The following is a 26,710-nucleotide window of genomic DNA, read 5'->3' on the forward strand; positions in this document are numbered from 1 at the left end:
AATGTACAAGTTATTAATTTTTCTTGGGCATTAAAAAAACAAAGAACATGGGTAAATTGGGTGAATATGTAAAATAATCACTGATGAGTGCTTAAGTATTATACTCAGTTCAGTTATTGCAGACATAGTCTGAGGTCTAATTCCCATCTCCTCCAATATTGCCGGTGTAAATTCCATATAAACCATTTCGAAAGAAAAAATAAAATAAAAAACAACTTTGGAAAACCAGCAGCTAAGACCAGGCTCCCCTTGATCTCTCTTCCTTCACTTTACTCTTCTTATTAGGTCGATGACTCTTGAAATCAAGTCTTCTGAATGGGAAGGACATTGCTTTTCAAAATCAAACTCGACCAAAACCGGTTTGGGCGTGGGCTTTCTCTATTTCAAGGTTTCGGGTCCGTTGATCTAAAAATTCAAATGTTTTAGATGGTTTTATCTTCAATTACATCCGGTATTGCCACTCCAACATTTTAAACTAATAATGCAACAGCAAGTGCGTCACCTAGATGCTACTGTAACGTGTTGGGTGCTGGTTAATCCTTATCAAGATTAAATTGCTTTGGATGAAATCATTCGATGGAGCAAACAAAGTTAAATTTGTACGTAAAGCGCGTAAGGTCGGGAAGGGGGACCTATTGACCACCGTGTGCTTGCCACTACTATAAAGCGCCTGTGTGCTTGCCACTACCATAAAGCCCGTAGTAGCATTATTAAAGTAACTTTGCGCCCATACCTAATAAGGACTACGATTTCAATGTTTATAGGGTAAACTCTGATTTAGTCTCAGGTGCAACTGTAGTGAAGATTCTCCTTCTGCTATCTGATCTATAAGACATAGAGAGATGGAGTTGATTGGGTTCATTCAAGTTTTCAACATCATCGTCATCGCCATAGGGACTCTTTTTTACATGTGCTGCAGACCATTAACATTTTCTTCGTCGTCTTATGCGGCTGATTTTGATGTACCTGATTTCTGCTGGTTTCTAATTGGTTGGTTTGGGTGGCAAGCTGATAAACTTTGAACAAACCGTACGACTAACTATTTACAAGCACCTCATGTGGAAATCTCATGCCAACTTTCCTGTATACATATATATAATAATAAACGCAAAAAATCTTTTTAATAATCATGGTAAATACATTTTCAAAGTACTGGTCATCACTGCACGTTAGTATGGAAGTTACTTTCGTATGGATAACATGATTAGCCACTTTCACATAAATTTTTCTCGCTTACTTTCAGGTTAAGTTTTGGGCTCTCTTATGATCTCCCGATGTCTCGAAAAGACAAATTTCAAATCTTAGGCAATCTCCAATAGCGAAGAACTATAATCTTAGCCCTCCATGATTTTTATAGTGTGAAATTGAGTTGTTTTTATTTTTTAGTAATTATAAAAACGTACTCGATCGAAAGTGTTTGGAAATTTCTTGAAAGAAATTGGTCACTAACTAGGAATATTCAAAAATTTGTACGTAAAACGTGTAAATACGTGAAATGAGTGAGAAAGAGCTTGCTTTTTTATCTATTTATTTTTTATAATTACTAGCAATATTCTTACATTAATCTTTATTAAAAGAAGGCGGGAGGGTTTGAATTGAGACACAATGAGTTGAAGAGAAATGTTCACCACTTGTTTTTCTCGCTTATTTTCAGGCTAAGTTATATGCTTCTTAAGACCTCCTGATAGCCTCGGAAAGACATATTCCTAATCTTAGGTAATTTCTAGTAGCGAATGACAACTCTCCGTTATTTTGTTGTGTGAAAGTAGATTGTGTAGTTCCAATCCGGGTAGATGTGGTATAACCATCTGAGTGAATATTTGACAAGTCAAGGTTATGTGAGCAACGAATTATGCCCATGCGTGTTCATAAAGAAGTCACATTCCAGATTTGCAATCGTTGCAGTTTATGTCGATGACATGAACCTCATTGGAACTCCCGCAGAGCTTGAGGAAATTGCCGCACACTTGAAATCGGAATTTGAGATGAAAGATCTTAGGAAAACTCGATATTGTCTTGGCCTGGAGATCAAGCATTGTTCGAATGAAATCCTAGTACATCAATCGAACTATACCCAAAAGGTGTTGCGATGTTTTAATGGGGATAAAGCGAAGACTTCGAGTACTTCTATGGTTGTTCGGACTCTAAATGCTAAACGAGATCCCTTACGTCCAAAGGAGGATGAGGAATAGATTTTGGAACCCGAAGTTCCATACCTAAGTGCAATTGGGGCTTTATTGTACTTGGCTCAATGTACTAGATCCGACATCTCCTTCGCTGTTAATCTTTTGGCAAGATACAGCAAGGCGCCTACACACTGGCACTGGAATGGTGTTAAAGACATTTTCCGCTACCTCAAGGGTATAACGGATTTGGGCTTGTTCTATGCCCGCGAATCTTCGAGTGTTGTTGCCCCTATTGGTTCTCGGATTGATTCTTGCCTTGTTAGTTACGCAAATGTTGGACATCTGTCTGACCCACATAGGGCATGCTCTCAAATGGGTTATGTCTTTACCGTTGGAAACACCGTTATATCTTGGAGGTCTATTAAGCAAACGCTAGTTGCGACTTCTTTGAACCATACTAAGCGCCCTGCATGAAGCATCGTGTGAGTGTTTTTGGTTGAGAGCAGTCGTGAAACATATTCGAAGCACTAGTGGTCTTACTTCCGTCGTTGACCTTCCTTCGACGATCTTTAAAGACAATGCAGCACGTATCGAGCAATTAAAGATCGGAAACATCAAGGGAGACAACACCAAGCACATAGCGCCGAAATTCTTTTCTTTTCATCAGCAGTAACAACATCAGAACATTAAAGTCAAGCAAATCCGTTCCCAGGACAACTTTAGTCTATCTCTTCACCAAGTCATTGCCCAAATCTACTTTTCAGAAGCTCGTCTAAGGAATCGGTATGCATAAATTATCTGAGTTGAATCGCTTGTAGTTCTCTTGTTTATAAGTTATGTCTAACTCATGAGGGTATTTAGAAGCATACTTACTTGATTTTAATGTATTCTTTTTCCTACTATTAAGAGCATTTTTCCCATTGGGTTTTTTTCTACCTAACGAGGTTTTAATGAGTCACCCATCCTGGGATGATCATACTCTGTTGAGTTCACTACTTTTGTCATGTTTGACGTTTGTTTTAGACATTATGCATACTTCTCACTTTTCTTCTTAGTCTATGGGTTTTTCTCCCATCTTGGGTTTTACCATAACGAAGTTTTGTGAGTTTTAGTACCAATGCATACTTTCTTAAATTTGAGACTCGCGTTCACCCGTTGTGTCGCCGACTTCATCAACTATTCTACCTTATTTGTTGAAAATCTGATGCGCTGGTTTGTTAAGTATTTACACACTTAATAGGGAGGGTTGCAGTCATATTTAGAATATGAATGTGATTGTGTAAATCCTAGTAAATCTAGGAGCATCTCTAGTATTTCTTTTAGGAGTTGATTACTTATTAAGAGTTGTAATCCTAATAGGGTAAGATTTTTACCTATTATATTACTATAAATAAAGGTACAATGGAGTGATACACACCCTCACAATTAAATCTCTCTTCTCTCTCTTGCTATGGCCGGCCCCTCTCTTTACCTTTTAGTATAGTTCAGTTAAATAGGTTTACAACAAATCTTTATTTAAAAAAGAAAAAAAAAAAAGAAGAGAAAAATAGGTTTTAATTCTAGTCAGTGGCTTATAAAGCTGTTCATTGGGCAAAAGGCAATGACATAATTACCATTTTGACAAAAGAAAACGACATAATTACCAAGAGATTTTATGACATAATTAAAAATGTGTGATTGACTTACAATAACTGTTTTAGTGGGATTTGGATCCAATGGAGAGGATCCTCCTGACCAATCATCGTGAACAGTTAGATTTTTATCCAACGGCTATAAACAAGGGGTCTCTTTAAAATTATAATGATTGTAACCGTCGGATAAAAATCCAACGATTCACGATGATTGGTCAGGAGGATTCTCTCCATTAACTCAGAAAAAGATCCAAATCTGTTTTAATGACTCTTCAATGGGTTGTGTGTGTGTGTGTATATATATATATATTTTTCTTTGGCTATGTCTAAAAAGAATAAGCGCGTAAAGGGAGACCCCATCCTATGTGCCTCTTTTTTGACCATTTGCCATTAAATTTCATTATTACACATTTACTAATATTGGCTGAATGTGTCCTCCGCTTGCACTAGGAAACTTCCTCGGAGGAGCATTCTTAATTTCACCTTTCTTTGTTTATGTCTTCCTCTAGGGATATATTATAAACTTTTCTTCTGAAAGTGCCTGCGCAATTTCGTCTTTATATTTTTCTATGTTTTTCTTGTTGTAAACTTTGATGATTTTCTTGGAACGTGCATATACTTTTATTGAAAGGTGCCTTATAGTAAATGTTTTTGGACAAAATTTTCTTTTAATGCATATTTAAAATGAAACTTTAACGAAAAATTCCTAGTACTGTTCACTTTAACGAAAAATCATATTTTTACATTAAAAAGTCAATTCTGGTACTATTCACTTTACCCTTTATTTTGTCCTTATAGTTAAAATTCAAAGTTTTTATGTGTAGTTTTTCTTATTTAAAATAAGGGTAATGTTATGGAGATTGAATTTGGAAATAAAATTTGAAAACTAAATAATGTGTCATCAATAGAAATGAATACATTTATCAATTCTTAAGTAATAAATCAATCATCAACTTCCATATTATTTAGTTTTCAAAATTTTATTTACAAATTTATCTCTTAGCATTACCTTTAGAAGAAAATTTTAAAGTAGTAGCATTATCAATTATCGATTATTTTTTTAGGTACGTGAAAGTGACTAATCCTTGTCACTCCAAATTTTTGAGAAAATTTTCAATGTGCTGGAAATACTGGTAATACACAATGTGTCATTATATAAGTATAGGGAAACTTTATTTTTTTAAGGTTTAGCGTTTAGGGTAAGTTATGGGCTCTCTTATAACCTCCCGATAACCTTAAAAAGACAGATTCCAAATCTTAGATAATATTCTAATAGTGAAAGACCATATTCTTAGCCCTCTATGATTTTTTTTTAGTGTGCAATTCACTTGTTTTTATTTTTTAAGAGTTATAAAAAGGTAAAGTGTTTAAAAATTTCTTAAAAGAAATTGATCATTAATTGAAAATGTTAAAAATCCTACGTAAAAGAAATTGGTCACTAATAAAAAATGTTAAAAATTTGTACGTAAAACGTGAAAATATATCAATTGAATGAGAAAGTGCTTGCTTTTTCTTTTTGTTTTTGTATAATTACAAGCAATGATGATGGACCACTAAGTGCGTCACCTAAATGCTACGGTAACGTGTGGTGTGCTGGTCAGTTCTTGTCAAGATTAAATTGCTTTGGATGCTCCGGTGGTTAAAGATGAAATAAGTGGATGGAGCAACAAAGTTAAATTTGTGGATAAAAAAGCGCGTAAGGCCGGGAAGGTGGGCCTACTGGCTACTGTGTGCTTGCCACTAGCCACTACAATAAAGCCTGTGTGCTTGCCACTAGCATAAAGCCCCGTAGTAGCATTATCAATGATCAAATATTCTTTAAAGTAACTTTGTCCCCATACCTAATAAGGACTACGAATTTAATGTTTCTATGTATTTACACGTTTTCTGACGTAGAGAGATGGAGTTGATTGTATTCAAGTTTTCAACATTATTGTCATCGCCGTCGGAACTTTGTTTTACATCGACTGCAGACCATTAACATTTATTCTTCATCTTCTGCGGCCGATTCTGATGTAGCTGATTTTTAATTGGTTGGTTTCGATGGCAAGCTGATAAACTCTTTTTAATAATTATATATACATTTATAAATACGATTCATCACAGGAATGTTACATTGGCATAAAAATTATTCTCGTATAGATAACATGATTAGTCATTTCCACACAAGTTTTTCTTACTTACTTTCCAACTAAGTTCTAGGCCTTCTCATGACCTCTCGATAGCTTCGAAATATAAATTTCAAATCTTAGGCAATATCTAATAGTGACGGATTATATTCTTAGCCCTCAGTGATTTTGTAGTGTAAAATTGACTTGTTTTTATTATTTTAGGAATTATAAAATGGTAATCAATCGATAGTGCTTAGAAATTTCTTTGAAATAAATTGATCACTAATTGTGAATGTACAAAGCTTTGTACGTAAAACGTGCAAAATACAAAAATTGAATGAGAAAGAGCGAGCTTTTTTTTTTTTTTTTTTTAATTAAATTAAATTTATTTATTTAAACTACAAGCAATATTCTATATTAGTCTATATTAAGACCAACTCCAATGGTGGGTTAAAAGCCAAATTACCCCCTAAAATTTCCCCCTAAACGCACTCCAACCCAAGGGGAAATTTTGAGCTAAATGCTAAATGCTAAACCAATGCCAAATTCCCCCCGAAATTTAGCCCAGAAATCGGGGTGGACTCTACTCAATATTTATCGGAATTTAAATTTTTTTAGATTAAAATGTTCATAAAATTAATTTACGATGGTCTACATATTTATTTATTTTTAAAATTTAATTTAACAAAAAAAAATAGCCTAAATTCATTCTTTAATAATCCCCGGCTAAAATTTTAGGGTAGAATAGTTGGAGTAGAAAAACTGTTTTTAGGCTAAAAAATTTGACTTTTAGCCCAACCATTGGAGGTCTAAGAGAAGGCGAAGGGTTTGAATTGACACACAATGGGCTAAAGAGAAATGCCCCCAACTATAAAGGCAATCCACCCCGTAATGGTTAAACGAGTACATAATCTGAGTGCTACAGAGACCCACTAGGTGTAGTTTAGTTGTCTCTGTCAAGATTAAGTTTTATTGATGGTCTACTGATCAAAAGCTGAAATTAGTGGATGGAAAATAAGAAGAGTAACGTTAGAGAGACTAAATTTGTATATTAAATTTGCAAACTAAATGACGTATTATCAATAAAAAAGAAATGCGTTAATCAATGCTTAAGTAATAATCAAATCATCACCTTTCATGTTATTTAGTTTATAAAGTTTAGTTTATAAATTTAGTTTTCCTAACATTGTCAAAAAAAGTAAAAGAAAAAATATGCAGAGATGACATGACTTGTGAGTTGTGACTTGTAAGCTTTAATGAAAGTAATGAACCCGTGAGGATGTGCCTTTTTTTTGTCTTTCTTCTTATGGTGAAATCAAACTAAATTGGTTGAGACTCTATAATTCAATGAATTGATTTGTCACTGGTGTTCGGAAAGTTAGAGTTCAAATCTTGTTCAATCTCAATCGGTGAATAACTATATTCTTAGCTCTCAGTAATTTTGTAGTGTGAAAATTATAAAAATGTCCTCAATCAAAGTTGCTTGGAAATTTCTTCAAACTGATCACTAAACTGGAAAACTTTACAACCGTGCACGCAAAGAGCGTAAAGGGAGGGCACCATCTCATGCGGCCCTTTTATACTTTTACGACCGTTCATCTCTCACTCATCGATATTCCTAAAGGAGCCTTTGGAACTTTAGTCAAAAGCCAAGTCGATAGCTTTGAAAGTAGGGGTGGTAAATTAATTCATTAAATTATTAATGAATAACTATTAAGACTCGTTTAGTTTGATTTTTAACATAACATAGCGGTAAGATTGATAATTTTAATGATTGTGTAAGTCAAACTAAATGAGTTTGAGACTCCAATGACTTGATTTGTCACATGTGCTGAGAAAGATAGATACCAAATCTTATTCAATCTCCATCCATGAACACCTATATACTTTTTTTTTTGAAAAATAAAGACAACTGGAGCAACTCGCAACTATCCATCTCTTCTGAGACCAACTCCAATGGTGAGCTAAAAATCAAATTACCCCCCAAACCCACTCCAACCTAAGGGATAATTTTGGGTTATGCTAAATGCTAAACCAATGCCAAATTCCTCCCAAAATTTAGCCTATAAATCGGAGTGGACTCTACCCAATATTTATCGGAATTTAAATTTTTTTAGATTAAAATGTTTATAAAATTAATTTACGATGATCTACATATTTATTTAAAAAAAATCAATTTAACAAAAAAAAAAAGCCTAAATTCATTCTTTAATAATTCCGGGCTAAAATTTTAGGCTAGAACGGTTGGAGCAGAAAAACTATTTCTGTACTAAAAGTTAAATTTTTCGGGTTAAAAAATTTGACTTTTAGCCCAACCATTGGAGATAATTTGAGGGATGAGAAGGCTATAGGGAGCTTTACCCTAAAATTCACTTTTTTGTAAAATAAAAAATTAACAAAATGTCGCAATCAAAGGTGCTTGGAAATTTTTCTTCGAAGAAATTGGTGACTAATTAACTGGGAAAATTCAAAACCATGCGTACACAAACCGCGTAAAGAGAGGCCCCATCCCATGTGCCCTTTTTTATGCTTTTGCAACTGTTCATCTCTTACTAATCGCTTTTCCGGAAGAGCATTTGGAACTTCGTGCATTTACTCAAATGCAATTCAAGTAAAATTCGGAACTAGTCTTCCCTTCTCTCTCGTTTCATTAGATCCTCCTCAATTCTTAACTACTCTCTCTCTCTTGCTTTGCTTTATTGGATCCTCCTAAATTTTGAACCAGTCCCTCTTTCTACTCTATTCACAATTAATCTCTCTGCACAACTACTTCTGGATCTGAAAACTAGAGGTTATGGATATGGTTTCTTCTTCTTCTTCTTCATCCGCTGCTGATACAAAAAAGTAATTGTTTTGGATATTATTTTGAAGGTGGAGAAAATAAACAAGCCCTTGTCAAATTGGTAACTCGTCAGAGGTTGGTCGGTGTTTATTGATACTGTTTGAGGCTCTTACTGTATTTTTTGTCATTTATTTTTAATTAATAAGTTTTGGTGTTATGTTGTGCTGGCATTTAAATTGCTAATTAATTTTTGTTATGTCTGCTGTTAATTTCTTTGCTAGTGACCTGTCACCGGATCTCACTTTGTTTTGTTTGCATCTTGATCAATTGTCTTCCTTTTGACGTTTGGATTAAACGGTTCTCTTAACAGAGGTTCTGAAAAGCTTCATTACAAAGGATTGAAAGAGAAAGCGCCAATGGAAATAGAAAACAAGGAAGAGAACCGAAGACAAAGGTCTCAAGTTGATTTTTTGCATCCTTTTTGTGTGGTGTTTTTTGGTATGCATAATAATCTGATTTATGTTTATTGACTATACGAAACATAACCAAAACTTCACTTGCAGGAATCGATCAGGTGACGATGATGATACTGATTGTGAGGGGAGCAAAGCAAGGAGACAAGGTTTACACTTATATATCATTTTATGGTTTTCAATTACTGGTAGTTTTTCATGCTGAGATGACGTCTTTCATATTAAAGAATATATGAGTATCTTTCTTTAAATTATAGTTTTTTTAAAGAAAATATGTGCCTATTTCGTTCATCTCTCACTCATTGAAACTTTGTGCATATAGTCAAAAGCCAATTCTAAGTAAATTCTCCTTAATTCGGTGCAACGTAATAATATTATTTCTCTTTAATTAACAATAATCTCTCTGCAACTACATCTTTTTGCTGGATCTGAAAACTAGATGTTGTGGATATCGCTTCTTCTTCTTCATCCACTGCTGATGCTGATGATACCAAAAAGTACGATGTGTTTATTAGTTTCAGAGGTGAGGACACCCGCCGTACTTTCACCAGCCACCTCCACGCTGCCTTACTTGAGAAAAAAATCACAACTTATATTGATGACAAACTTAAGAGAGGAGATGAAATCGCACCTGCCCTTCTCCAAGCAATCAAGGAATCAGAGCTTTCAGTGATCATTTTCTCGAAAGACTACGCTTCTTCCACGTGGTGTTTGGATGAGCTTGTGCATATCCTAGCATGCAAGGAAAAACATGGCCAGTTGGTTATACCCATTTTTTACGACACCCTTCCATCGGATATACGAAAACAACGGGGGAGTTATGAGGTTGCATTTGCTCAACTTGAGCAACGTTTCCAGAACAGTATCGACAAGGTGCACAAGTGGAGGGATGCTTTGACGAAGGCAGCAGATATATCTGGGTTTGATTCAAAAAATTATGGGTAACTAACTAATTCTTTTAACTAGTATAAAATTATAAATTTTCTTTAAACTTGTGATGATTTTATTGTGCTAAGATTTTGTAAGGTATGAACATTTAAGACTAACTATTACTTTCCTACGTATATATGCCAGGACGGATGCTGATTTAGTTAAGAAAGTTGTTGAAGATATTTGGACCAAATTGTGTCGCGCATCATCCTGCGATTTAAAGGGCCTTGTTGGAATTGAAAGCCGCATTGAGCAGGTCGAATCGCTATTACGCATTCATTCATCGGATGCTTGCATCACTGTCGGTATTTGGGGCATGGGTGGTATTGGCAAGACCACCCTTGCTGAAACTATATTTCACAAACTCTCTTCTAAATTCGAAGCTTCTTGTTTTGTTAAGAATGTTAGGGAGAACTCAGAAAAAGCAGATGGACCAGATCACTTGGAAACAACACTTCTTAAGGAGATATTAAAGGGAGAAGGTCTATCCATGGGATCAACTAGTGTTCGAAAAAGGCTCAGCCGCACAAAAGTCCTCATTGTTCTTGATGATGTGAGTAGTTCAATGCAAATAGAACGTTTAGCTGGAGATCGTCTTCGGTATGGCACTGGAAGTAGAATCATTATCACAACTAGAGATAGGGGCACACTTGGGCAAACTGTTGAAGAGGATGATATCTACGAGGTTGAGATACTAAAACCGGATGACGCTCTTCATCTCTTCTGTTCGCGTGCTTTCAAGAATAACAGTACGCGTATAACAGATTATAAGGAGTTGGCAGAAAAGGCGGTGGCTTATGCCAAAGGCGTTCCTTTAGCTCTTACAGTTCTGGGGTCCTTGTTCTTCAATTGCAAGAGCAAAGAAGAATGGGAAGATGAATTCAACAAATTGAAACGATTTCCCAATGAAGATATTCAGAAAGTGTTGAGAATAAGTTATGATAGATTGAGAGAAAATGAGAAGGAGATATTTCTGGAGATAGCATGTTTTCATAAAGGGCAGTTTGTCGTTGAGGTAAAACGAATGTTAGATGTTCGTGGATTCTTTGCGACATCTGGAATTAGAATTCTCATTGAGATGTCTCTCATATCAATGGGAAGGGAAACCATAGAGATGCACGATTTGCTACAAGAAATGGGTTGGAAAATTGTTCAAGAACAAGGTAATAAAGATCCCGGTAAACGGACTAGGTTGTTCAATGATGGGGATGTCTATCGTGTATTGAGCAGTAACATGGTAAGAGCCAAATGTATTCATTTTTTTTTTTTTTTTTTTTTTTAGAAAATAAAAATTACAAACTTGAGATCATAACACAACAAAGTAAAACTAATTTATAATAAAGAAGTGAGATGGTTAAAAGATGAATTTGATTGAATATTTATTGTGTTAGGAAGTGTTTGGAATATGAACAAATGTTTGTTTATTTAGACAAGTAGAGGAGGATACAATTATGTTGGATATTTGACTAGACTAAGACACTTGTACATGATTACCATTGCAAATACTCTTTGTTCCAAATGTGCGTTACATTTTAACATGTTGAAAACATATATATTCACATTTAAACTTTCTTCTTATTCTCAGGAAACTCCAAATGTTGAAGTCATAAGGGTTGATTGGCGTTACATTGAAAAGCGATCATTGAAACATGTAGACTTCAAAAAGATGTCTAACCTAGAAATGCTAATTGTACAATGCTGTTTTCCAGGCCCTCCCTATTCTCTAGACCTTCCCGATTCTCTTCGTTATCTTGAGTGGTGGGATTATCCATTGGAATCTTTGCCGTCAACTTTTTCAGCGGAAAATCTAGTTGAGCTTCATATGCTAGATAGCAGAGTTAAGGAGCTTTGGAAAGAAGAGCAGGTATATTATATTATATGCCTATTTTAATTATTGTATAAAATCAAGTGTAGAAATTATATTAATTCTTTATATTTCTATTTCATTTGTTGCAGATACTTGTCAACTTACAAGTTATCGATCTGTCATTCTCTAAGGATCTATCTAAAGTTCCAAATCTCTCTAGGAGTCTAGAAATTGTGAAGATAGATCTCCGTCGCTGTGACAGTTTGGTTGAAATTCCTTTGTATTTTCAACATCTTGACAAGCTTATTCATCTTAATCTGGGGTACTGCATGAGTCTCAAGTATCTTCCAAAGATGCCAGGAAGTATTCAATACTTAAATTTAAAATGCACTGGTATAAAGGAGGTGCCTGAATCAGTTTGGTCTAACGAAAATATTTCGTACTTGAATATAAGTCGTTGCAAAGACCTTAAGAAACTTCCAAGCAGCAGGTGTAAGTTGAAAAGTCTCTCTGGGAGTCTAGAAATTGTGAAGATAAATCTCAGGGGCTGTACAAGTTTGGTTGAAATTCCTTCGTATTTTCAACATCTTGACAAGCTTATTCATCTTAATCTGGAGTACTGCACGAGTCTCAAGTATCTTCCAAAGATGCCGGGAAGTATTCAATACTTAAATTTAGAATGCACTGGTATAAAGGAGTTGCCTGAATCAGTTTGGTCTAACGAAAATATTTCTTACTTGAATTTAAAGCATTGCGAAGACCTTAAGAAACTTCCAAGCAGCAGGTGTAAGTTGAAAAATCTCGAGAAACTCGATCTCGATGGGTGCTCTAACGTTGAAAATCTCCCAGAGAATTGGGAGCCAATGGAACATTTGAAGTCCTTAAGTTTAATTGATACAAAAGTTACAGAGCTACCCTCATCAATCTGTAAGTTGAAATATCTTGAGAGTCTTGATCTCGCCAGGTGCTCTAGATTTTCCAAATTCCCTGAAATCTTGAAGCCAATGGAACATTTGAAGTCCTTAAGATTATTTTACACAGCAGTTACAGAGCTACCCTCATCAATCTGTAACTTGAAATATCTTGAGAGTCTTGATCTCACCGGGTGCTCTAGATTTTCCAAATTCCCTGAAATCTTGAAGCCAATGGAACAATTGGTGTCTCTTTGTTTGGTGTTTACAGCTGTCGAAATGCTTCCTTCTTCAATTGGAAATCTAAATAGGCTTCAAGATTTAGACCTTGGTTGGTGCGGGCAACTTAAGGATGTCCCAACAAGTATCTCCAGTTTAACCAATCTTAAACGTCTCATATTTATTGGCTGTCGGAGACTTGAAAAATTGCCTTCCACTCTCTGTTTTCGCTCTTCAGAAAAACTAGAACTCAGCGACAGCGGTATATTGGAAATACCAGCAAGCATCAAACAAGCTTCTCGGTTGTCTATGCTTGACTTACGCGGGTGCGATCAGCTTCAATCTATACCAGAGCTCCCAGTGCTATGTGATGTTCTCGCTGAAGGCTGCACGTCGCTGAAGATAATGTCAAGTTCAAGGACAGCACTCACACAAGGTTGGGATAAACCTAATTCTTGTTGCAGAATTTTTACTAATTGCCCAAAATTGGATAATAATTCAAGGAGCAACATAATGGATGAAGCACAGATTGCAATTATGCGAATGGCAACTGTTGCGCCATTAAAGGACTATTGCTTGCCTCATAATCCCTGGCCTCAGATTAACATTATTTGTCCAGGAAAAGAAATTCCAAATTGGTTCAGCTATCAAAATGAGGGATCTTCAGTAGACATCGAGCTTTGTCCAGATTGGTTTCGAACAGGTTTATTTGGTTTCGCTCTCTCTGTTGTTTCTCGGGTTTTAAATGTGCCGTTTCTAACCTGGAGGTTAAGAGCTAATTTCATTGTCAAATTCATGGGTGAAAGCCATGAACTGTTCAGTTCTAAGTACATTATCCCAGGCAATAGCTACCGTAACGGCCAACATCACGTGCATGTGTGGAATGAGGCCTTTAGAAGTGAAGAGGTAGGAAAAAACTGCTCCCCTGATGTTTACAAACTTGCCAAAGAGGCCTCTGTTGTCTTCTACCAGGAACTTGGAAATTCTGCTTCCGAAATGAAGGTGGAAAGCTGTGGTATATGCCCATTGTATGCGGAAGATGCTGAGAAATTCAAATTTGGTCATGTGTTCAAGTCGAGGGGACCAAACGTAGAAGAAGAAACAAGACAAGATGATGATTCCAAAGGTGGTGGATCAAGTGATGAGTCTGAAGCAAATGACAGTGATTAGGAAAAACTTTTTAAGGCAAATTTGTACTTTGATAGCTCACTTGTCTGACCAAGAAATAAGACAACAACTAGGCAAGGGCTTTATTATTTTGGTATTGTTAATGCTTTATACATAATAAGGCGCTAGTTATGGAAGTGTATAATAGCCTATTTGTTATCTTTAAAACTTGATTTACCTTTATATCATAACCATAGACATTAATTAACACACCATGCCAGGGCAAAGTAAAAATCTCACAACCAAGCGCGATAGTTTGAACATTCAACACGACAAAAATATGCGATTGTTCAATGGCTGAACTGCAATGAGCCAAAAATATGAACGGCCCGATTGGACTAACACCGGCAAAACTCAGTGTTCTTGTTTGCACCAAACAAAGATCAGCGAAACAAATTTTATTAGAGAGGGTAAAAAATTACAGAGTATTAAGGCTGAAAAAAGAAAGGCACAGCCCTAGTTTAATTATACAATCATCAAATTTGTAACAACGATAAAACTATAGGGCTCTTTGCTTCAATAGGACTAGGAACTTTCCAAAATTAAGGAGAAAAATTATACGTCGTGCTACAAGCTAAAGGAAGAAAAGAATGAAGAAAAAGCGAGATGCATACACAAAGAAATGAAATACAAAAGATACATTACAAGTTCGATAACTGAACTGCATTTTGACCCTGAAATATTCAATTTTCTCTCTAGCATCCAAGATTTCTTTCCCCAAGTCTCTGGGATATTTGTTATGATTTGACACTTAACAGGAAGTAACATGCACACATAACTTTGCTGCTCAAGATGAGAAAATTGGGGAAACATTAAAGTTCTAAGTACCTTTTTATCAGCTTCGGTTGCTTCTTTGAACTTTGAGTTCAGTGAGTTAACCTCCTCTGTACTCAGTTGATCTACAAGATGTTTCTCCAATTCGGGTACTCTGGGTTTCCGCTAATTGGCCTGCGGCTTTTCCTCAGCATGAGAAGGAGCAACTGTCTTCGGTGGCCTTCCTCCAGCTGGGGGTGCCATGTGCCGAGCACCAAGACCGGGCATCAGTTGCTGTTGTTGAAAGCCTTTTAAAGTGAAAAATAAGAAACTATTCTCCATCAAAGAAAGACATGTTTCAAAATATAAAAGTGATTTGTTTTATGGATGAATACCAGAAGCAGGTCTCCAGGCTACAATGCCAGCATTGGAGTAATTATTTGCAGGTTCAAAAATATTGGATTTATCAAACATAACATTGCTTGGTAGCACTGCTGGAAGAGGGCGTCCCTCCCTAAACCACTCCATCAAAGATAATGCGGCATGATGGGTAGTCATTCTATCAATCTAGACTGCACATTTAGACATGACTCAATTTAAAAGTATACATTTCTGGATGTTCGTACGTCAATTGGCCAGCAAAAGATTACTCCCAATGACAAATTAAATTTTATATCTACAAAATATCTATGGCATATGTAAGTTTTTACATCAAAATACGAACACATCATGCAACGAATGAACATCCAGCAGCAAAGCATCTCGCAGAAAAATATGATTGATTGAGCCTGTTATGTTCAGCAATTCAAGCTAATGAGAAAGTGCATTCATATAATCAATATTTAACATAATGTGCCCCTGGTTATCATTTTATACAGAAATTCCTTCAGCAAAACAAATATACAGCTTTAAGAACCTATTTGTCGATATGATCCTGACCCAAGAACATTTCCCCCGTATGCGACAATCCTAAATACTCCATAGTCATCTTATACTGCAGGTTTTCACTACTGCACAATTTCTAAAGTCTGCTTACCCCCTCAGGTCGAACGGATACACCAGAAGGTATATTAATGACCTGATAACATAACTCTCTCAACCTCACTAACTGTAGTATAAATTCTTCATCTACTTATTTTCTACCATTTGAACATCAATTCCGCATTTATACTAACACGAAATAAAAATCTCAGCTTAGATAAGAGAATTAAGACATCCCGAGCTCACATTTACCACTTCAACTACAATTAGACTACAAATTCAAAATCAATCTGATTCGGAACACAAATATAATAATACACACACATCCAATTATACATATACACACATGCATATACATGAGAGAGAGAGAGAGAGTACCTGAGCAAGGACCTGTTTGGGTGACCAGAGCCCTGGAAGAAAGCAACGGCTTCATTGCCACTAATCCGGCCATCGCGGTCCAAATCGGCCCGTCAGAAATACGCATCAAAGAGATCCATATTCGCCGATTGGTTCTGTGGCGATGCCATCGCCACCGTCGGATTACGATTCGCGGGAGATCAGGCCACGGAATCAATCGAGAGCGCCGCGAGCTCAAGCTGCAGTACGCGTAAGAAGCGCCCGGAAGAATCAGAAAACCACGAATTCGGAGGACCATGATTTGGTTGCCCTTCTTCTCCGATTCGGAGGAAAATCAAAAGACGACGGAGACACTGAGCGATGCCGGTAGTTTGGGGTAGAAAAACGATGATTTTTCGTTATGATTTTTTTGTGACAAAAATGGTGCTGTATTTGTGTTATATTTCAAAATTACCACTGGTCCTAATGAGCCCGGCCCATTAGGTACTACCATAACATATACCATTTAGAAATCGAGTTGGTTTGCAAGTTTATGTTTTCGATTTGTCAACTTAATGCGAGATTGAGAAGGAAGCTACAATTTAATGTGAGATTGAGAAGGTGCACATATAGAAAGGTGCAAATTCATGCGAGATTGAGAAGGAAGCTACAATTTAGAAATCAGAGTCATTTGTTTGTCGGATATTTGCCATGTTACATTGTGAGACTGTAAATTGCAGATGTATATTTGGACATCGTTCTGTAAATCCGTCTAAAGAAGAAACCTAATTGATAATCTATACACACCCATACATATTAACTACTCTTATCATGGCCGACAAGCAGCTCATGTCCACGACGGTTTTGTGTTCACGTTTCGTCGGTTTCCCGTCTTCTTTTTCTTTAAGGGCACGCTCAATGATTAGCATTCTAAATATGATTATAAACCCTTCAAATAACTTCATTAGTTGGTACAATTAAGGCATTTTGATTGATCCCTTTTGTGATCACCTCATTTTTGCCATTTAATTAGTCCCTGAAACTTCTTGCATTACATGATGTGCATGGAAAGGTCTATTAAATAAAACATTGGGGATCTTTGAAGTAGTACTATGTTTCATATCAAAATCAAAGAACGGGCCTAATAATTGATGTAATTAGTAAACATTGACACATAATGTAATGCATTCTTAATTGGAGCTACAACCTTGTCTAGTTTTCATTTTTTGTAAGTGTATATGTTAGTTTGGCGTATGTCGTCGGCCACTCTAGATTGAAATGGTCAACTTCGTTGTGGGAGCTTCTTTTGTTCTCAGTTGTAGCAAAAATGTCTCAATCACTGAGACGAATTTCTCAAATTTTATGAAGTACATGTCAATTTATGTGCCCCTAACTATTTTTTAGTAAAAATAATTACACCTTCTTATTTGCAAATATTAAGAACAGTTGCTCACGTGTGCGTAAACGGTAGGTTATGAATACAGACATAACTTGGATTCTAATAGGATATTTGGTGTTAAAAGATAAATAATAAAGTTTAGTATTTTTTTAGTATACCGAAAATATGATCTGATACACCAAGTGCCGTTTTCAATCATGGACTATAAGTTACTATTTTTTTTTTTTTTGAGATATATTTAATAATATACTATTAAAAGATAACTCTTGATTTGGTTAATATGAAAAGAAAAGGAAATTAGGGTATTATTATTTTATATTAATATGAATATTACTTAATTATTTTGTCAGACATTTATCCATTAGCTGGTGTAGCAGCTAATGGGAGGCCTGGACTGCATACGGCGCTTCCCCAACGCCCACTTCCACCGCCATTTATGTCCCCTGGCCTCTCCACCTCCTCCGTCTTCATCACCGCCGGCAAAAACCCTCCTCCTATTCTCTCCCACATCAAACACCCAAACTAGAACAATCAACACCAAAAATGCCAGTGCTGGGTACAAGAAGAAGGGGAAGATGAAGATGGCAGAGATCTGACTCTCAGACCTCCTTTCTCCCTCCCTTAAAACCAACAAACCCAGCAACAAAAACAACAAAACGATGACGATGACAAAGCAGAAGAACAAAAGAAGGGGAAGATGAAAACAGAGCACAAGGCCGTGGCCGAGGGAACTGGACGATAGTGTCGAGCTTGGTGGGTCTGCTCACCGGAATCGGCGTCGTCCTCTTCAACTACTCTGTATGTTTGATTTTTATCCATAACTCAATTGTCCATTTTTCCTTTTAATGCTTGCTTGTTTGCAAAGTTTTGAGCTTTTATCTGAAATTTTACACAAATTGTAAATGTTCATGAGATGCATTAGGATGTGTGTTGTCCATCTGTTTGGCTTGAGTCCTGCAACATGTGAGGGGCGCGTGAGGTTATGAAAAACTGTACCACATCGGAAAGTTAAGGAACCTTGCATTAACTTATAAGGAGTCGGGGCTACTCCCCCATTTCCAATTTGGGTCGGAACCTCAGGTTCCGTCACTCATTACCCATTTTTTCTTTGCTTTTTTCTTGCTTGCTTATACATAAAGTTTTGAGCTTTTTCTGAGATTTTGACATGAATGGGAAGGTTCATGAGATACGTGACGTGTTCTGGATGGGATGCGGCAACGGGGAGCTTCATGGCTGAGAAAGGAGTACATGGGAGATACGTAGAAGCAGGTGATTCTGGTTCCAGCTTTTGGAGGGTTGTGTAGAAGTCTAATATCTTGCAGTAATCAAGAGATTTAGAGAGAGAGAGATTGAATATGTGAAGAATGATTCTTGTTAACTTTCACAATGCACTATTCAAAAGGATATAAATGTCTATTGCCTAGTCACCAATCTTACATAACAGTCTTATCTACTAATTACTTAACCAATATGGTAAGCACTAATCTGGTGCCTTGAGTGCACTGTGATATGGTGATCCTCTGTTACCCTTTAACAGTTTGATTGTTGCCATAATAAACTTGTTTCGAGATGCTTTTGAGGATGGTTCACAATATAACAATGGCAATGAGCAAGGAGGAGAAAAAGGAGAGAATTTATTAGTGAAATTGGGAGTGCCTATTTCAGTTTTTGATGGTTTCAAGGCAGCATCGTGTCCTTTTGTCAAGGCAATTGCTGCTTGTGTCACACTTGGGACTGGGAACTCGTTAGGTCCTGAGGTCCTAGCGTTGAGATTGGAACTTCTATAGCCAAGGGTATTGGTGCTGTGTTTGATAAAAGTTCACAAAGAAAGCTCGCTTATGTGGCTGCTGGAATTGCTTCCGGTTGGTATTCAGTTTTGTGTATATCTATGCTGCCGTTATCAATACATGTATGCCCTCATTGTAATTGTTGTTCTGTTTTGACAGGGTTTAATGCTGCTGTTTCCGGTTGTTTCTTTCCCATAGAGTCCATCACCTCCTAATTCCTCATCCATTTCACTTGTGAATACCACTTCTATGGTCATACTTAGTGCTGTGATAGCTTCTGTAGTTTCAGAAGCTGGTCTTTGTTCTGAACCAGCCGTTAAGGTCCCATACTATGACTTCTGCTCACCTGCTGGTATACTATGAATTATCTGTTGATTCTTCAAAATGATATATATAAAAACTTATGTGCCGAGTGAACAAAAAATGGCTCTTTTATTTAAATCATTTCTGCAATTGACTATGGCATCAGTACGTAATCTTGGAGTATTTACTTGCTCCTGGTAATGTGATTTGCCTTTACTGAATATGGTTTCTGAATTTTCCCATTATTTGGGTAGTTGATTTACATTGCATGTTCCAAATGGGTAATTTCATATATGATTGTGTTACAACGCTAGTTTATTCACTCTACTGGGATGAATTTTCCAGGCATACCTTTAGTATATCTAGAGGTTGATGTTCAAGTTATTGTTTAAAGGTGTGGTTTTAATAATGAGACGTATTCGTATCATTTTCTGAGCTTCCGCTGTATCTATTGCTGGGTGTCCTATGTGGCTTGGTTTCATTAACCTTATCAAAGTGCACATCACACATGTTGGTATTTGTTGACAATCTTCACAAGACCGTTGGCCTACCAAATTTTTTTTTTCCCTATCGTGGGTGGCTTGGCTATTTGGCTGATGGCATTGGCATATCCTGAAATTCTTTATCGGGGTTTCGAGATGTTGACATTTTGCTGGAATCTCGACCACTTGAGAAAGGCCTCTAAGCTGATCAGTTTCTTCAGTTGGTAGTGGTCAAGATAGGTGCAACCTCATTGTGTCGAGTCGCTGGATTAGTTGGAGGCTACTATGGTCCATCACTTTTTACTGGTGCAGCAACAGGAATGGCATACGGAAAATTCATCAGTTCTGGAGTTCTCAGTCCAATCCTATACTTCCATCTTTTCCATATTGGAAGTACCATCACCGCAAGTATACGGTCTGGTAATGTTCAACTAGTATGCTTGATATAATGTCATTTTCATATCTGGAAGATAGTTTACCTTCAAAATTGAAATATCAGGCAATGTTCAACTAGTATGCTTGATATAATGTTTTTTTACCTATTTTTGATAATTTCTGAGAACAAAACTCACATTTGAATGTTATTATTCAAGATTTCAGGGGCAAATACCTTTCTTTTTAGAAGTAGAATGTGTTTCCTGCAATTGTATTAGTTCTAAAGTGTCGAATGGTCTTTTGACAATTGACATGGAGTGTACATAATATCATTCTCCATGGTAAACTTGAAAAGTCTGAACTTTTCTCGGTGAATATATTATTTCTCTTTCTGGATGGAGTTGACAATCGGAGAGATTCCATTTTCAGGTTGGAATGGGTGCTAGTCTTGCAGGAGTCTGTTTCTTTTTGAATTGACACAAGATTATCGTATTGTGCTGCCGCTACTTGGAGCTGTGGGGTTATCTTCGTGGATTACATCTGGACAGACGAGGAGAAAAGTTATCGGGAAGACTAAGAAACTCAAACAGGGAAACAATAGTAGCATTCAACAACCTGAAGTGCTTTCCCCTACTGCAAATGGGATATCTTCAAGTGGTGCTTCAGCTGAAAGGACATCTAATGCAAGTGACCTGTGTGAAATTGAAAGTTCACTCTGTATAGATGGGTCTGATACTGATACTGATACCGAACACTCAGCAAGTCTTCCAGTCGATGCTCGATTGCTGAAAAGGGCTCAGAGTTGGTTCTGCCTGAACAACTACAAATCTAAATACAACTGATGGACACAGGAACATATACAAAGTTATTAGACGAGAAACCGTCAAATTGGGGTTTTCCTTTTACCATTTTGCCTTGTAATATAGTTACTGGTTTTACTGCAATACCGTATAGGTTATCGTTTGTTAATGAAAAATGAAAATTCGTTTGAGTAAAGAAATGAGTTCAGCAGATTATAATCCTAGTTTCTGACATCCAAACTTTTCAAAAACATCAGTCACCTGCGCCCAATCATTCATGATAGCGCAGGTTTGAGTCTAGTAATAAATGCTTCCTCTATGAACATCATACGACATCCTAAATTTCTAATCCCATCTTCTTCCCAAATGAAAGAGGAAAATTGGATTTTGGAGCATCAAAATCAGGGGCAGTGGACTACCGATTGAACTGACGATATACAACAGTATAATGACAGTTCCATGCCTTCCTATTTAACTTTTAATAGTTCAAAACAGTGAAGAAAAAAACATGTACAAGAGGCCAAATTTGGGTACTTATCCATGATAGTTTAAACAAGCGTTGAATTCTTACAAATACAAGAAATGCTAAGAAACATGAAATGCTACTGCTCAGATAAATTACCAACTTCACAAATCGAAGGACGGTTAAGTTTGAATGACTTTGCTTGTGATCAAGTTACCCTAAATAAATTTGATTGTGATAACGTTTATATCTGGTCCGCAGGCTTATTCATAGTGTCTTGTTCAACTTTCACAGTTGGTGGTTCATCCACTGATCCAGATCCCATATCCAAAGCCTGCAAATATCAATGTCAGAAAACTATTAGTGGGATGGTTTTCTTATGAAAGAGGAACCTGATTCTAATGGACTTATGTGTTAATTTCACCTTTGCGCCTGTTGTTATCTCATCTACTGCTGGATCATAGCCTGAGCTTCTAGCGTTCTCCGAGGTCCCTTTCTGGATCTCCAGTGTGCCACAACAACCAGAATTAGATAATGTTGAGGCAAATAAACATAACAAATAGGTTTATCATCCATGTTTATGTAAGTTTTAAAATGCGGCACAGCAAAGGAAATGAGCACATCGTAAGAAAGTAATGCTACGTGCAGGATATAAACATATAATCATAAACAGCAGTAGATACCATAGCTGGCAACATTATATTCTCATAAGAAAGAAAGGGAACATTACTAATCACCAATGTAGGCTTCACGTAACAATAAACAAGAGACAGGATAACAGGGGAGCAACAGAACACTATGAAGAGACAAGCTTCCTCTTTATATATGATTTGGATGGTTTGAATAGATTCTAGTCAAATCCAGGTGTTAGTAAGTTTATGGTTGGAGCCGTCAAGAATGGTGCATATTGAGTTGGTTCATTGCATCATGCCATCATCTAAACGAATGAAACAGTAAACTCCAGGGGGATTATTTAACTTGTGTACATAAGAGATTTTGTTTTTCCTGTAACTTTCATCTTTTAGCCTTTCGTCAATATGTTTCTGTTTTTTTGCCATGGACAAACAATATAACCACTTGTCCTTTATCAGACAATGAGCACAGTTTTACTATACATGAAATTTAATGCAGTAGTGTTTAAGAATATAGCTGACCCCACTTAGTAGGAAAAGGCTTTGTTGTTGATGTAGTGTTTAAGACTAGACAAATGAATTTGCAGCCAAATACAGTGAATTATAGTCTAAATGATTCCACACCCAAAAAAAAGTTGAGCTCGAGAGATGATTTGTGACATACCGGATCTTTAACTTCAGGTTCAATGATCTCTTTCTTTACTCTGCTTGGTAAAGGCTTACTGTATAAACCATAAATAGTAAATTGCAAAGACGAAAGTGCTAGATAATGAGAGCAAATTAGGAGAATAAATTGAAGTACCGTTCATCATCAACCTCCATATCAGAATCTGGATCCCACCTCTCGTCTGGGTCATCCTGTTCCTCATTCTCCTGAAAGAATTTCACAAAGAATAATATTAAAACATTGAATACAAGCCCATATAACAAAGTTAAATATTGAGTACAAATAACAACTTAATTTAGATAGATTTGAACTAGCAAGCAACATTCTTTATACATAGATTAATAAAAGTCAGACTGGAGCTTTGCTGCTATTTAGATACACAACTTTTCCCTTTGGATCATCACTATACTCATTAAAAAAGTCTATGAAACTTCCATCAAGTATTCTACCAGTTATGGAACAAGAACTATCATATTACAGGAAGGAAGTGGAAAACATAGGAACGTCAAAATGTAAGCTTGATAGCAAATAAATGGAAGAAAAAGACAAAAATTTGGATCTTCTGCTCAGGAACAATGTGGCTTTGGAGTAAATGCGGGCACCAGTTAGCTTATGTTATTAGAAATCTTGAGAACAAGAAGTTGTCTATTACAAGTTACTAATTTAGACTTTAGACAGAAGAAAAGTTCATGCACTTTAGCTGTATCATGTCAAATCAGAAGAAATAATTTCAGTCAGATGATTATTATGTTTTGATGAATATAGAAGATGGAAAAATAAATTAGCTGAGAAAATGATTAGTTGCAGAAACATACCTCCGGAAGCTCAGTATCAGGAGGTCTTTCCTGAAACTGGACACTGGGTGCATGCTGCAGACTGGAGAGGTTTTCAAGAAGCTTTGACCGTATTTCTTCTAGTAACATGTGAGAATTCTTATTTTCCATATTACTCGGGGCAACATGAAGAGTATAATCTGGACCGAAATATTCATAATACTCGTGCTGTGGCATTTTGTCCTCAATTTCTGCTCCAAGTGCTACTCCTGTCTGTATTACAAACAACATATCAAAAACAAACAAATTCCAAAGACACAAGACTAAACAAAAATTAGATGCACCATATACAGATGCTGTGAAACTACGCATCTCCCATTTATAACAGTGTATTAAAGAGTAGTCATCTGCCAGGCACTATAGTCGTATTATGCAATCACAAAACATTAACATGCTATCTGGAAAGAGATTATAACTTGCAATAAAAATCATGCTATATTTGCACAATTATATCATAAGTGAAATACTTTGGAAACATTAAAAGGTAGAACAGAATATGAGAAGTATACCTCGTAGCACCAACAACGAGCAACATTGCGAATGGTATAGCCACCGCCACCTAGAAGCAAGAGCGGGACATTGAAGGATCTCATATATCTAACACACTCGGCATGGCCTTTGATGGAAAGATTGAAGCAGCCAAGCCTGTCCCCAGATAAGGAATCAGCACCACACTGGAGAACCACAGCCCCAGGCTTAAAAATTTCCATCACCTTCCCAATGATGGGCTTGAACAAGTAATGGTAGCTCTCATCATCAATCCCGTCATCCAATGGAACATTAAGGGAGTAATACTTCCCTTTCCCGTAACCAATATCACGAATGTCCCCCGTGCCAGGAAAATAATCCCCAAACTTGTGAAATGAAACCGTCATGACCCTGTCCGTCGTGTAAAATGCCTCCTCAACACCGTCTCCATGGTGGATATCAATGTCCACATACAAAACGCGCTGTTCGGGCAAAACTTTAACAATTTCAGTAACCCATTTCAGAGATTGCACAATACAAACCCAACATCAAAAAGTTCAGACTTTAACTATGCAATTAACATTTTTGATAACCCAATTCAGAGATCATACAAAACATAACAAACCGAACAATCCAAACATCAAAAAGTTCAAAACTTTAACACTACGCAATCAAATTAACTAACCTCATGCTGCTTAAGAAGTTCCAAAATTGCAAGAACAATGTCATTCACATAGCAAAACCCAGAAGCCTCACACTTCTTAGCATGGTGCAAACCACCGGCCCAATTAATCGAAATATCACAAATCCCATGGTTGAGCTTCACAGCGCCGCCGACCGACCCACCAGCATAGGTCTGGCAAAACGAGTACAACCCATCAAAGACAGGGCAGTCCTCGCCGACATTGAACCGCTTGAGCTGCCGCAGCTGGTCCTGCTGCGTTTCGGGGGTGATGTTCCGGAGGAACGCCACGTAATCGTCGGCGTGGAAGCGGCAGAGGTCGCGGTCGCGGGCTGGGTAGGGTTTGAGGACCTGCATGTTCTGAAGGAGGCCATAGTGCGCGAGGAGGGCGTGGGTCATCCGAATCCGGTGGGGCTTCATCGGGTGTCCCTGCCCATAATAGTAATTTCCCACTTCTGGGTCGTAGAAATAGCTCACCTTCCTCTTCACTCCGTCGGCACCCGACACTAGAGAGTTGCCGCCGGTGTCCATCGTCGGCGGAAACCAGATTTTTCAGACGAAAATTGGAACTTTTTATATATTTTCTGATTGGTTTGTTGGGCTTGGGGTTATTGGGGGGTCCGTTTTAAACCGGCGGGTAGGGCATCAAATCAATGCAAGGAAAATGCCTTATTTTTGGTTTATTTATATTTGATTTATTTAATCAAGAAAGGAAATGTCTTGGATTTAATTTGAATGGAAAACTAATCAAAAATTCCAAAAAACTTTCTTTTTAATTATCAGGATAAAAATTTTCAAAAATGCCGATTCTATCCTTCCCACATATGTACAAGATTGCTCAGTATTCAGCAAAATTCACATGAATTCACCAAGGAATACATCCAAAAGAAGAGAAAAGAAGACTAACACCTTCAGATTACATTGGAATGCTAAAATCAAGGTGGCAAACATTGGAGCAGCCAAGACAACATGGATTCACATGACCTTCATTAAAACAAAGACAAGTTAGTCAGCTTTCAGAAACAGTGTGTTGTCCAAAAAGTTGTAAATATTGAAAAATTATTTTGTTGTTTAGGAACTAGCTTTTGTATATAAGGGAGTTTTTCCTCCCATGTAGAACACATGAAAACAACATTGCAGAGACACACCATACTCACAACATCCTTCAATCCTCATACACTCAAGCATCCAAAAATCTTCCTAGCATCCCTTGTAAACATTTCTTTGTAAACACTTCTCTTTGTAAACATTCTATATATCAATAAAAGTTCAAGTGTACATATTCAAGCAATCTCCAAGCCTTAAGTAAGTTTTCTTTTCTTTTTTTAGTGTGTTTGTTTAATTAGACTTCTAGTCCAAAACAGGAAAACACTATTGTAGTTATATTATTAACCTACTAAACTGACGGTCATACTTTGTTCGAGCACTCTGTTATAGTTGAATGTTTGCCATACAAATAACTAGACATTAACCAGGGTACCTCTGAGTCCTTCATAACTTTGAGTGCAGCCTTTAAGACCTTATACTTGTACTGTGAGTGGCTATCATGCTGAAACATGTTGAGTTCCATGTGCAAGGTTTTATGTCTAGTT

The 26,710-nt window shown here is 36.8% G+C and overlaps 2 protein-coding genes, 1 long non-coding RNA gene and 1 pseudogene across 5 annotated transcripts; 2 read left to right on the forward strand and 2 right to left on the reverse strand.

Moving 5' to 3' along the window:
- Positions 1–8,422: 8,422 nt before the first annotated feature.
- Positions 8,423–14,295, forward strand: LOC137725705 (disease resistance protein RPV1-like). Its single transcript, XM_068464475.1, has 6 exons — positions 8,423–8,785; positions 9,021–9,272; positions 9,563–10,064; positions 10,198–11,290; positions 11,639–11,917; positions 12,010–14,295. The coding sequence occupies exons 2-6, from the start codon at positions 9,170–9,172 to the stop codon at positions 14,158–14,160; spliced, it is 4,128 nt and encodes a 1,375-aa protein (XP_068320576.1). The 5' UTR covers positions 8,423–8,785; positions 9,021–9,169; the 3' UTR covers positions 14,161–14,295.
- LOC137725710 (uncharacterized) lies at positions 14,220–16,581 on the reverse strand. 2 transcript variants are annotated; one of them, XR_011067539.1, is made up of 3 exons: positions 16,270–16,581; positions 15,306–15,482; positions 14,220–15,218 (listed from the first exon to the last, which is right to left on the reverse strand). It is a non-coding gene; the product is annotated as an uncharacterized lncRNA (long non-coding RNA). The 2 variants fall into 2 exon arrangements; XR_011067538.1 differs by having other exon boundaries at positions 14,220–15,482.
- Positions 16,582–19,134: 2,553 nt separating this feature from the next.
- LOC137724835 (chloride channel protein CLC-e-like) lies at positions 19,135–21,436 on the forward strand (annotated as a pseudogene).
- Positions 21,437–21,873: 437 nt separating this feature from the next.
- LOC137725173 (histone deacetylase 19-like) lies at positions 21,874–25,773 on the reverse strand. 2 transcript variants are annotated; one of them, XM_068463764.1, is made up of 7 exons: positions 25,122–25,773; positions 24,478–24,918; positions 23,951–24,181; positions 23,271–23,341; positions 23,133–23,190; positions 22,261–22,338; positions 21,874–22,170 (listed from the first exon to the last, which is right to left on the reverse strand). In XM_068463764.1, the coding sequence occupies exons 1-7, from the start codon at positions 25,647–25,649 to the stop codon at positions 22,081–22,083; spliced, it is 1,497 nt and encodes a 498-aa protein (XP_068319865.1). In that variant the 5' UTR covers positions 25,650–25,773; the 3' UTR covers positions 21,874–22,080. The 2 variants fall into 2 exon arrangements, with proteins under 2 accessions (XP_068319865.1, XP_068319866.1); XM_068463765.1 differs by having other exon boundaries at positions 22,261–22,332; positions 25,122–25,772.
- Between the last annotated feature and the right edge of the window lie 937 nt (positions 25,774–26,710).

This window comes from Pyrus communis, chromosome 2, assembly GCF_963583255.1.
Source record: "Pyrus communis chromosome 2, drPyrComm1.1, whole genome shotgun sequence".
NCBI lineage: Eukaryota > Viridiplantae > Streptophyta > Magnoliopsida > Rosales > Rosaceae > Pyrus > Pyrus communis.

Bases quoted from the DNA above. Each gene is read 5' to 3' on its own strand.
- LOC137725705 (XM_068464475.1), top strand. From the start codon at position 9,170: ATGTTTATTGACTATACGAAACATAACCAAAACTTCACTTGCAGGAAT. The intron at 9,273-9,562 runs GTTTACACTTAT...TCTGAAAACTAG, and splicing joins GAGCAAAGCAAGGAGACAAG to ATGTTGTGGATATCGCTTCT. The intron at 11,291-11,638 runs GTAAGAGCCAAA...TCTTATTCTCAG, and splicing joins GTGTATTGAGCAGTAACATG to GAAACTCCAAATGTTGAAGT.
- LOC137725173 (XM_068463764.1), bottom strand. From the start codon at position 25,649: ATGGACACCGGCGGCAACTCTCTAGTGTCGGGTGCCGACGGAGTGAAG. The intron at 23,342-23,950 runs GTATGTTTCTGC...AAATTCTTTCAG, and splicing joins CTGATACTGAGCTTCCGGAG to GAGAATGAGGAACAGGATGA. The intron at 23,191-23,270 runs GTACTTCAATTT...TGGTTTATACAG, and splicing joins ATGGAGGTTGATGATGAACG to TAAGCCTTTACCAAGCAGAG.